The 13,428-nt window shown below is 37.2% G+C and overlaps 2 protein-coding genes across 5 annotated transcripts in view; one reads left to right on the top strand and one right to left on the bottom strand.

Moving 5' to 3' along the window:
* LOC106875905 (ATP-dependent RNA helicase DHX33-like) overlaps positions 1–13,428 on the top strand; it is a 70,408-nt gene that overhangs the window by 32,287 nt on the left and 24,693 nt on the right. The window lies entirely within an intron of this gene.
* LOC106875891 (uncharacterized) overlaps positions 3,463–13,428 on the bottom strand; it is a 43,997-nt gene continuing 34,031 nt past the window's right edge. The window contains exons 2-3 of the mRNA XM_052975344.2: positions 10,394–10,478; positions 3,463–3,597 (exon numbers count right to left, since the gene is read on the bottom strand). Coding sequence (XP_052831304.1) covers positions 10,471–10,478 — 8 coding nt within the window. The 3' untranslated portion in view covers positions 3,463–3,597; positions 10,394–10,470. The remainder of the gene's footprint in view (positions 3,598–10,393; positions 10,479–13,428) is intronic.

Genomic DNA, 13,428 nt, shown 5'->3' with positions numbered 1-13,428 from the left:
TTAGCAAAGCCTTCAACTTGATTTATCATGAGAATCTTCTTGTAAATATTCCTACCAGACCAGTTCCACCACATATGTATTATACATGGTCTATTGACATTATACCATTGATTACACTCCCACCTGTATTCACTATTCACTGCATCCCCTTTTATCACCACCTCTTATCCATCGGCCTCTCTACCCTTTTTTCACACTCACACGAACTAACTTACACAGGGTCTATAGAATATGGACATTAAATGACAAGGATATTAACAAGCCTCTTCATTAACTCCAGTTCTGTCAACTCAGTTACAATTAGTGGTTTGATTATATCTCTCATGTTCTTCCTTCTTTGTATTAATGGTGTATTCTTTGTCACTTTTATGAAGGTCATACAATCCTTCATTCCTCTTTCACCTTTTGTACACAGGTTTCATTCACCCATGCATGCCCTAAACTCTCTCCTGTCTAAATTCTATAAACAGAGGTTTAGAATAACATCTTTCAATGTAGCTATGTTAACCTAGTCTCTGTCAACAACACTAAGATACCGACCTCACACACCGTATTACAATATTCTTTCTACTCATAAACAACACAAAACTAAAAACTTTGCTGCTCTCTTTACATATACTATTATTATCTTCAATAACCTTTCATGGCACCAACACATAACATTGCCAAAATTTGTATCAGAAAATATACCAACGCTAACCTGTTGCTGCGTCTATACAAGATATTTGTTTGTTTGTTCACTCTTTCTTTTATTTATTCATTATTATGTCCACTCTATTTCCCTTACTAGGGTGGGTTGGATGAATATATAATGAGGTGTCATCTTTTCTTGTCTTGCAAGTTACTTGCTGAGCTCATTAGTGCTGGTGCCTTGAAAGAAGTACACAATACACACTTTAAAGTGCTTGACATTAGGAAGGTCATCCAGTGATAGAAACCATGCCGAAGCTGACACAGTCTTGCAGTTTGTCAGGTCCTATCAAACCATCCAACTCATACCAGTATGGAACGTGGACATTAAAATGATAATGATGACATCTTACAGTCAGATGCATTTCTTGTTTCTAACCTTTGCCTGTTTTTCAAGGGATTTTCTTATTCTGCTCATCTTTGAGCCATGAAACAATTTGTTGGCAGAGATGTCACCATTTTATTTGCTCAGTACTTTCATGCACTTTCCACTTTCCTGTAGAATGTAAACATTCACTCAGACACATGCAGTTACTTAATTTGTAATTATCTCTCTCTAAGGGTCTATAATTACTTTCTAAGAGTAAAGGAGATGCCTTAGAGAGATATAATTATAGAAGTATCAAATTGGTGGACCAGGTCATTAAAGTTATGGAAGAGTCATTATTCAATTGATTAGGAAGAGCATTAATCTAGATAAGATCTTGTTCAGTTTTTGTACCAGGAAGAGGTATTACTGATGCTTCCTTCTTTGACAACTGCAGGAATACTTGGCTAGCACCATGCTGCTGCACCTAGCATTTGTCAACTTTAAGAAGCCTTCAAAAGTAACCCTTGCTCTATCATTTGTTCTATTGGGAACTTGGAATAGACTAATAGCTTGTGAGAGCCATATATATAAACCATGTATAGAGAGGCTGTCAGTCGTGAGAGCTAGCAACATGTATAGTGATAAATTCAAAGTGCTGGTAGAGGACTATCAGGACTTAGTGCTAGCCCCCTTCTTTTTATCATTGTCCTCCAGGCCACAACATGGGTGTTTAAGACCAGATACTTGTATGAACTCCTACAGGCATCATGTCTTAAACTGATGATCTTGTTCTTACAGTTGAATCTGGAATAAAATTTGAGAAATTCTGGACATGGAAGCAAAATCTAGTATCAAAGGGCTTCAAAGTTAATTTAGCAAAGACTAAATTAAAAGCATCCAGCCTACACTGTAAAGTGGTTCACATTAGGAAGGGTGCCTGACCATAGAAACCAAACCAAATCAGACTGGAACCTGGTGCAGCTCTTCAGCCTACCAGCTCTGATCAAACCAATCAGCTTATGCCAGCATGACAACAGATACTAAAAGATGATGATAGTGATGTGTTTGTATTTTGATTTCAAGTTGTTAATTTAGTTCACTGCTTCTTGAGTTTGTTGTTTTTTTTATGCCTGTTCAATGGCAAGCTTCTAATACATCTTTGCTTCACAGAAAACATGATGCTCATTGCGGAAACCGCAAATCAGCTACAGACCATACTGACAGAGCTGAACATCTTGAGTTCAGTATAAGCCTTGAAATATACTGCTTGAAAATTAAAATACATGTGGTCCAAAAACATAACACAAGGCTGAATAGTGGCAGTAAATTATGAAGCTGAGATGAAGGGATATCTCTGCTTCGGACAGATGGTAAATATATGCTGAGATATGAATGAAATCTTGCATAGAGTTAGAACAGGGTGGAAAGTGTATGTTTCAACCCTTCAGCATTCAGATTATTCTATCAAAAGTAATGCTTCATGCATTATCTTGTAGCTTTGAGATTTTCATGAGGTAACTGTTAATTTTCAGAATGATATTGTAGGGTTGGTGTGAGAGATCACACCTAACCAGTTTCAACATAAAACAGGTTGGATATTTAGGCCATGATATGGCCAGTTTAAATGCTAAAGGGATAAAGATCTGCTCAAAGCACAGCTGCACAAGATCAGCATGCTATTCTCTTTAATAGCATTGTTCTACCTGTGCTCTTATATGTGAGTTACTCTGAAGAAGGAAGAACAATGACTGGCTACTTCACAGGTGGGCGATGAATATCATTATGGGAGCATTCTTGAGATGAGGTAGTTCAAGAATGGAGTGAAGTTAATGATGTAATCATAGAATATCAAATGCACAAGTTTGTGTTGGGCCAGACACACCACAAATTTCACAGACTATGGGTGGAGTTGTGGAGTGGTATTCAAGTGATTAGAAAAGAACACATGGAAGACACTTCCTCACAATTTGATGAGAAAATGACATAATCATAAACATTTGGACCCAAACAGAAAAGAAGGGTACAAACAAGGGGGAAAATAGAAGTGCATTGTGATTAGTGATGTATAAGGACATCTGACAGCCTGGTTGATAGAGCATTGTATTACACACACACACACACACACATATTTTATAATATAAAGATTATTATGAAGTTACATAGCATTACCTTTAATTCTTTGATTTTGGTTTGGTTCTATCGCTGGATGCTCTTCCTAATGTCAACCACTCCAAGAATGTAATAGGTGCCCCTTATGTGTCACCAGCACAGGTGCCTTTTATTTGTCACCGGCATAGGTGCCTTTTATGTATCACTGGCATGTGTGCCTTTTATGTGTCACCAGCAATATCCATGATTACGATTTCACTTGGCTTGATGAATCTTCTCAGGCACAGCAAATTGCTTAGGGTCTTGATCAGCTGTCATCACCTCTGTGAGACCCAACATCTGAAGATGCATGGTAAGAAGCTTGCTTCCCAATCACATGGTTCTGGGTTCAGTCTCACTGATAGAATAAGTACTAGGCTTACCTAGAATAAGTCCTGGCTGGTTTGTTCGACTACAGGTGGTCCTCCAGCATGGCCACAATCAAATGACTGAAATAAGTAAAAGAATAATTTATATATATATATATATGTGTGTGTGTGTATGCATACATATATACACACATATATACACATACACATGTATACACACACATATATACACACACGTATATATATATATATATATATATATATATATATATATATATATATATATATATATATATATAGGAAAAATAGAAGTTGAAAATGCTCTGAGAACAGTTAAAATATGTTTTATTAATATATTAGATGCTTTAACCGGTTTCAGTTTACACTGATTTTCAAAAAGTTGAAATAGAAAGATGTGGCTTATGTCACAGCTGTCTTGCTTCTGACTAATGTTTGAAGTTTGCTTCTGTTTTTATAGGGAGTTCATGGCTCTAATTAGTATATGTTTTGAACAGGATTTGATTAGTAGAGAATAGTCACATGACTGGTCTTAGAACTTTTTGTAGGTTCCCCACTACGTCTGTTAGTATCAAGTGACAATGTTTGGCATCGTTAGTTAAGACTTTCACAGTTGACTGAACAAAGTTATCAACTTAATCATGTGTTCGTTCTCTACAAACACTTGACAGAAAACATTCAGAGCATTCTATTTTTCCTCTATTTCTACCTGTGTGGAATAAAATCACTTTGTTTTCTATATATATACATACATACATACATATATATATATATATGTATATATATATATGCACGTATATATATATATATACGTACACACACACATATATATATGAATACATTCACACACATATACATATATACACACATATATGTATGCACACATGCATATATATGTGTGTGTGTTGACCAGACCATCAGATGTTATACATCGCTGGTCACATTGTGCTTTGAATTCTTTCTTGATTGCACTCTTATATTCCGTTTAACTCAATTGTTCTGTCATCCTGGAAGCCTTTTAAGTGGTCATTTCCACTTTCTTGGATGCCTCATGGCAACTGTGCAGGTTCACTTGTTGTGTGTCTGTGCACCTTGTGACTTGTGCAGCGTGTTAGGACTTGAGCTTTCACTCCAGTCCATTCCCAGATTACTTTATTCCAGTTCTGCTCTCACAATGATATTCCAAGTATGGATCTTTCTATGGCTCTTTGAGTCATTGCCAATCAATGTGCTTCCTTCTTTGTAGTAACTTATGTCTCACTTGCATAAAAGAGCAGTTAGAATGATGCCATTGAACAGAATGGCATATTCATACGCACACTTGCATACATGCACATACACACACACACACACATATGTATATATATATATATATATATATATATGTGTGTATGTATCATAAATATATAGGGATTGACAGTAACCTGCTTCTCCAACATCCTGAGAATTCAGAAATAGCAGCCAAAGAACTACTGATTCCAAAACTACAAATTATTACTCTAAATTGATAGCGATTGGCTGCTATTTCTGAATTCTCAGTATGTTGGAGAAGCAGGTTACTGTCAATCCCTATATATTTATGATTATAAATGATTTTTACCGAAAAGGTTTTTTCATACTGAGCTACCCGGCAAAATTGTTAATTTTATTACTAATTGACGATTCCCTGCCCTGCATATCTATATATGTGTATGTATATAGGTTATGTAACATATAGGCTATATGTTACATTAACACACCTAAACTATGCACAAATGGTGACAATGCAATCATTATTAACTTGCTGTCTTAATCAGCATTTTTTTTTGCTGCAATTCCATTCACGAAAATATATTCATTCCATTCACAGAAGGTGCCATTTCTTTACCACTACATAATGAATCTTTGGCACTCCTCATTATTTTTCTAATATCATTAGCAATCAACACTCTATCAATCTTCTTTTGTTTCAAGGTAGGGGGTGATTTATTACTTTTTTTTTTACTTAACTAGGCTCAAACAGGTTTTGGCTGGTTTTCATATAACTATGTTATCTCTATTGCTGGTGATATTTGATACTTCAAATTCCCCAAATATTCTTCTAATTAGTGTTTAAGTTCCTATTTTAGCCTCATATACCAATTTTATAATGTTTACCTTCAGTTTTCTATTTCCATGTCTGCACTGAATGTTACATGATTTTCTGTAACAAGGAAACTCTCTCTGGTTCCTTGAATTACTGCAAATCACCTTCAAATCATACCCTACTTTAAGAGGGAAAGTTAAACGAATGTATTTGATGTTGTTTCAGATACACTAAACAAGCAGTTCTCAACCATTTTTTGCCCATGGACCCTTTTGACTCATATATATGTGTGTGTGTGCGTGTATGCACATCTATGTTTGTGTATGTGCGTGTGTTTGTTCCACCTTGTCTTGACACCACATGATAATGGTCAACGTGTGGTACTGTCATACAAACTGTCCTTCATCCCCAATCTCTCTTGGAAACAAGTGAGGGTTGGCAACTGGACGAGTATCTGGCTGTAGAAAATTTGTCTCAACAGATTCTGTCTGACTCACACAAGCATGGAAAAAGTGGACATTAAATGATGACGATAATTACAAACTGGACAGGTCTTAAAGTTGCATAAACAGACACAGTCTTTAACCCTTTTGCTTCCAAACCATCTGAGACCATCCCTGGTTCTATCGTACAAATTCCTTGTTTTAAAGTCATCAACATCATTGTTTAATGTCCATTTTCGATGCTGGCATGAGTTGGACAGCTTGACAGGACCTGTCCAGACTCCAGTCATCTCTAGTGGCATAGTTTCTATGGCTGGATGCTTTTTCTAATGCCAACCACTTTACAGAGTGTACTGGGTGCTTTATACGTACCACCAGCATAGGTGTGTCCACACAGCACTGGTACAAGTGCATTTTACATGGCACCGGAACCTGTGAAGGACAATCTATATGTATGGATGGCAGTGATTTTACTTGGCTTGATGCATCTTCTCAAGTACAACAAATCACCACAACTCCCAGTTCATAGTCGTTTCCTCAGTGAGGCCCAATGTCCTTGTTCTAAACTGATTTACATACAAACCATCAATCAAAATATCCTGTTTGTTTATATTCCAAACCACAGTTTAACCCTTCAGCATTTAAACCAGCCATAATTCTACCTGTTTTGCATTCAAAATGGCTAGATTTGGTCTCTTACACCTATCCTACCATGTCATTTTAAAAATAAATATTCACGTCATCAAAAAAAAAATTTTTAAGCTATGAGATTATACTTGATTAATTCCAAACAATGTGAATAAATAAGCTCTACATCTAAATGGTAATAACGATGAAGTTATTTTACTAAATTCTTCATTATTTTCAAAATGAATTGAAATAAAAGCAGGGTATTTCAACAGAAATATGGTAACAAAAGAGTTAAATAGTAGATGTGTGTTTGTTCCTTATTGTTATTCGCATGTCAAATTCAGGAGTGATGTGTTATTGGCAACGAGAATCACAGAATGTGCTTTCACAGCAGATATCACATTGAATAATTATTAGAATTATTAGGATCTCCAAAAAAATGCAGAATAAGTTCTGTGGTTATGAAATCTTGAAAATGGTAATGAATATTTCTTATATTGGCAGAAAGCCATATATTTATGGAGTAGGATAGAGTTACTGAAAATTATTTTGGTTAAAATCACATAAAGTAGGAAAGTGTTACTGTTAGCAGATTTTACTCACACACACAGATATATATATATGTGTGTACACACACAAACACACACACACACACATGCACACACACACGCACGCACACACACGCACACACACACACACACACACCGAAAATAGTTGCCTATACAATTGCTGTAGTGTGAAACTTGAATCTTGAGAAAAAGGATGCAGTTTAAATAAATACTATACTCTACACCATATATTGAGTACCCTTTTTCCTTTTTTGTCTATAAATTGTTACATTTGAGTGTGTGAGGAAGTGAGGGTGTGTATATATATATATAATATGTGTGTGTGTATATGCATGCATTTGTATATACGTGAATATATTTATGCATGTTGTATATGTCCATATATGCACATACACACATATGTATTTCAGATAATATTAAGATATCTTCATAATTTAGCTCTGAAGTACAAAAACTGATTTATTTAAATACAGATATAATCAGGTTTGGTTGAGAAACACAAGATAACAATCAATGAAGTTTGGAACCCTGTCCATTTCACACACTGCACAATGGTCATTTCTCCATCCATTGTTTAATATTATACCTCTTCCTCACTTCCTACTTTCGCTCAAGGAAAAAGCACATACAGATATGTTATGGGTTTTCAGTTTCTGACTACCAAAGCCACTCACAAGGCTTTGGTTGGCCCAGGGCTATAGTTGAAGACAAGGTGCCCACAGTGCCACAAAGTGGGATTAACCCTTTAGTGTTTGCATTATTCTGCCAAAATTAATGCTTTTTCATCCACATTGTTTTGAACTAATCATGCATTATCTTGTAGCTATGAGACTTCGTTGAAGTCGCTGTTAATCTTTTAAACAATATTGTAGGGTTGGTGTGAGAGACCATATCTGGCCAGTTTGAACATAAAACAGGCAGAATACTTTTGGCGGATATGGCTGGTTTAAATGCTAAAGGGTTAAACTTGGAACCGTGTGGTTGGGAATCAAACTTCTTACCCCACAACCATGTATACATAGAGCTTTCACACTGAATACAGTCCACTAGTTGCAGATATGATCAGCAAGGATTGAAACAGGATTAACCCTGCAAACTAATTACTAAGAATTACTACAAACACACTTCTTGAGGTATTGAGCTCTGTGATTTGCATGTGGAAGCCTTGTTCTTATGAGCAACAAATATATGTATGTGTGTGGGTGGGTGTGTCACATGATCACATGACTGACCAGGCTATCAGATGTTGTTACACATTGCTGGTCACAATGCGCTTTTTGCATTGTTTTAGCCTTCAAATAATGCTACCCCACTGGCTAGGTGAGCAGGCCAACAATCCCTGTTGATCAAAGGGGGACTGGAGCAACGTGAAATGAAGTGTTTCGTTTAAGAACACAATGTGCCACCCAGCCAGAGAATCAAATCCATGATCTAGCGATTGTAAGTGCAACAGCCTGACCAACTAGGCCCGTGCCTTCATGGGTGGATGTGTAAGAAAGAAAAGAATGAACAGTGACAATTCAGGGAAGAAAGGACTTTCTGGATGCAAGACAGCCTTTCCTGTGATGATGCAATGATAAAATGTAGCCAGGACACACTGTAAAGTAGTTATTTTATAGGACAGGCATCCAGCTGTAGAAATCTTATCAAAGATGTTAGCACATAAGGCAGACATGATCCCCAACTTGTCTGAGGGGGCAATACTTCCAAATAAGAACTAATTTGGATTATAAGGATCTGACCAAGACAAGACAGCAAGGAAAGATTAATATGAAATGATGATGATGATGCTACAGATGCACACACGCACATAGCAATATAGTTTTCTCTCTGATTCAGCTCCATATTCTCTCTCCCACACACTTCTCTTTAGCACATTACCTCATGCTTTCTCATCTGTCTTTATTTGTACGGTATAGATAGCACTGGCTTATACATGCATGCACACACACACGCACACAACATATATACACATCCATATACATTTACATTTCTGCACACAACACATTGGCACAAACACTAAAACGGATACATGATTACATGTGTACACAACCCACACTTCCACAAAAAACTTACACGCATGCAAAGAAGCACATCTGCAAACATGCTTTCTTACTTACACACACACACACTTTTCATATAGCAACCCCTCCTTTTCTATGTATAGATATGACTAGCTTTAGTACAAATATACTTAAATGTTTTTTCTACTCCCTTCTTCCACCATTGGACCCCTCTCATTCATTGTTAGTAAATGTTGATTTAACCACACTTCTCCCTGATACCCCTCCCTACTTTGCAGCACACATGTACACACACACACATCATCATAATTTAATATCCGTTTTTCATGCTGGCATGGGTGAGACACTTTTAACAAGAACTGGCCAGCGGAAGAGCTGCCCAGGCTCCATGTCTGTTTTGGCATGGTTTCTATGACTGGATGCCCTTTCTAACACCAACTCCTTTATAGAGAGTACTGGGTACTCCTACATAGCACTGGCATGGCTGCTTTTACGTGGCATTTGTACCTACGAGCCCGCAAGGTTAGGAATGCTCAGCTGAAGAGGGATGCAGGGGACATACCTGTATGCAAGGATGACCACATATATATATATATATATATATATATATATATATATATATATATATATATATATATATATATATATATAAAAGATAATAAGAGTGAAAAAACTATAGAAGGCTTGTGTTACATGGTTAAAGTATATATTTAAATTATGTCAGAAAAATGTTATAAAATCTTTTTGGTATATAAACATTGTATTTTGGGAAATAACCGGTTTCGTGTTGTCTTTTCAAATGAAGTAGAGAAATTTCTCTATGGAATAGATTTCTTTGGGGTGAAATGCCTGAACTCACTAGCCGATGAATTCGTAAGTGCCTTTCTTATCGTTGATTTTTGGTGTCGCATGGCCAAAGATTACCACCGCTTGACAACCAGTGTTGGCGTGTTTAAGTCTTTGTAACTTAGTGGTTTAACAAAACAAACGGATAGAATAAGTACCAGGCTTTAAAAAACAAGTCCTGTGGTCAATTCATTCGACTAAAACCCTTCAAGGCGGTGCCCCAACTTGGCCACAGTCAAATGACTGAAATAAGTAAATGTTAACAAAAAGAAGATATTAATGAATGACAAAAGAACAGGAGTTACAAAATCATTTCACTACCTTGCAACTATTTTTCCTATAAGTAAGTGTACACCAAGAGCTGAGTGCCTGTCGAACATCTTATAGCTTCCCTGGAGCTAATTATCTGCAAACACAAAAACATATATATACATAAATACATTATACACACACACACACACACACATAAAATAGTGTACATTTAAACACAAGAAAAATTACCTATAACAGGCAATTTCTACACATTAGAAGACAGTCAAACGACTGAAAACCACAAAATTTAAGTAATTTCAAAGGGAATGAAAACTTTTACCTTCTTTATATTTATATATATATATATATAGGGCATCCAGCTGTAGAAACTCTGCCAAATCAGATTGGAGCCTGGTGTTGCCATCCGGTTTCACCAGTCCTCAGTCAAATCGTCCAACCCATGCTAGCATGGAAAGTGGACGTTAAATGATGATGAGGATGATGATGATATATATACATATATAACCAAGTTAATTATCTTCAGTCATTTCTTATAAGAATTCTAATTGTTTGATCTACTGTATTGCCAACACAATGACCCTTTAATGTCAGCCTCAAACACAATCAATCTGACATTATATAACAAACTAAAATACATATATCAACCCAGTTTCATTAATTCTTTAGCATTTAGATTACTCTGTCACATGTAACGTTTATTTATTTACATTATTTTGAATTAATCATACATTATCTTGTAGCTTCACGATTTCAATGATGTGATTGTCTATTTCTAGAATGACGTTGTACAGTAGGTGTGAGAGGTGAGATCTGGCCAGTTTGAGCATAAAACAGACAGAATATTTTGAGTTGAATATGGCTGGTTGAAATACTAAAAGTTTGGAGTGGTAAAAGACATTTGAATCTAGAATTTCATGATTGCAAATGAGGGAATTTCTTGACCATTTGACCATACTTGTGCACATGTGTGTATGTATTATATCCCCCTCTTCCTCCTCCTCATTATCATCATTTGTGTCTGTTTTCCATGCTGGCATGGATTGGATAGTTTCACAGGACCAGCAAGCCACAGTGCTGTGCTGAGCACCAGTGTCAGCATAGTTTCTACGGCTGAATGTCCTTCCGAACACCAACCACATTACAGTGTATACTGGGTGCCTTTTTTGTGCCATTGGTACAACTCATACCAGCATGGAAAACAGACATTAAATGATGATGATGATTATATTGTTGTTGGCACTCCATTGCTTACTACGATGAGGGTTCCAGTTGATCCGATCAATGGAACAGCCTGCTCGTGAAATTAACATGAAAGTGGCTGAGCACTCCACAGACACAGTTAACGTAGTTCTCGGGGATATTCAGCGTGACACAGTGTGACAAGGCCGGCCCTTTGAAATACAGGCACAACAGAAACAGGAAGTAAGAGTGAGAGAAAGTTGTGGCGAAAGAGTACAGCAGAGTTCGCCACCATCCCCTGCCGGAGCCTCGTGGAGCTTTAGGTGTTTTCGCTCAATAAACACTCACAATGCCCGGTCTGGGAATCGAAACCGCGAGTCCGCTGCCCTAACCACTGGGCCATTGCGCCTCCACGATGATTATATAGACATAGAGATATACACACATACATACCCAGTTACACACAGAGTAAAGTATGTGAGGGTTGCTATTTGTTGAGTAATTAGTTGTTATTCCAATAAACAACAACAACAGTAGCAGTAGTGGTGGTGGTGGTGGTGGTAGCATCAGCTTTATTTTCAACACGTGTAGTTTGAGTAGAATTGGCTGCTATTGCTATGTAGTGTGGTAAGATGGTGTGTTTGGATCCACCCTCTTCCAGCCTGCAGAACCAATGATGAAATGACGAAACCAGCTGGTGTATAAACTTAGCTAAATACCATCTTATCTGGCTTCAACTCTATTTTTAACTGAACATTGCCTAACTACATTGAGGAACACACACACACATACTCAGTGAAAATTCACATGTATACATATGTCAAGACACATACACATATTGCAAATATATAGATTCATAGTGAAAACATTCTTACATACACGCACACATGCCACAAAATCTCACACACGTGAGCGCACACATTCACTGCAAAACCATACATGTGCAAACTCACACGCATTGCCAAAATATACAGTGTAAACATACCCACACATTCATTGTAAAAGCACGTATACACACGCAGACACTCATTTTGCTAACAGTCCTACACACATTCAAGCTTGCTGACAGATTTACACACACACACATATTTCTACCAAACACACACACACACACACATCAACTTGCACACTCCCTCACACACACATAAACACACTCATTTCCCCCACCCCATCACAAACATACACCCTTCTCACTCACACACACATACATTCCCTCCATTCACTTTCACATGCCTGTACACACATGCACATTCACACACACTCACTAACCATCATCACATGTAGAATCTATTTATTTTGCTGATGTTTTCTCTCTGACTTAGTGAAGTGTGCAGAGAAAGCAGGAAAAAAAATATCTCTGAGAAACGGTTTTCATCTCCCCTGGAGTTTCATTTGCTTGACTGCTGAATAGCATTCACTGATCATCCCCTTTTCTAACAACCCTCTTTCACCACCACCACCACTACCACCATTCCTACACTGCAGTTAACTATGGGCAATGAGCAATATTTGGAATCCCCTCTGGGTTTCTTGTTTGTTGTTGCGGCTGTTGTTGGTCTTGTTTGGTTCCCAGAATGCAGGCTTGGTTATGTAGTAAGAAGTTTCTTTCACAACCTTATGGTTCTATGTTCAATCCCATTGTGGTATCTTGAGTAAAAGTTTTTCTATTTTTCTACTATAGTCTTGGGTTGAGCAATGCCTTGAGAGTGAAATATTGCAGATGGATATTGTGTAGAAATCAACACATGTGCACACATACATACACATCATCATCATCATCATCATTTAACGTCCGCTTTCCATGCTAGCATGGGTTGGACGATTTCACTGAGGACTGGCAAGCCAGAAGGCTACACTAGGCTCCAATCTGATCTGGCAGAGTTTCTACAGCTGGATGCCCTTCT

This window comes from Octopus bimaculoides, chromosome 21 (assembly GCF_046866305.1).
Source record: "Octopus bimaculoides isolate indiv1 chromosome 21, ASM4686630v1, whole genome shotgun sequence".
Taxonomy (NCBI): domain Eukaryota; kingdom Metazoa; phylum Mollusca; class Cephalopoda; order Octopoda; family Octopodidae; genus Octopus; species Octopus bimaculoides.
Note: the sequence above shows the minus strand (reverse complement) of the source record. Positions and strands in the feature narration are given on the sequence as shown.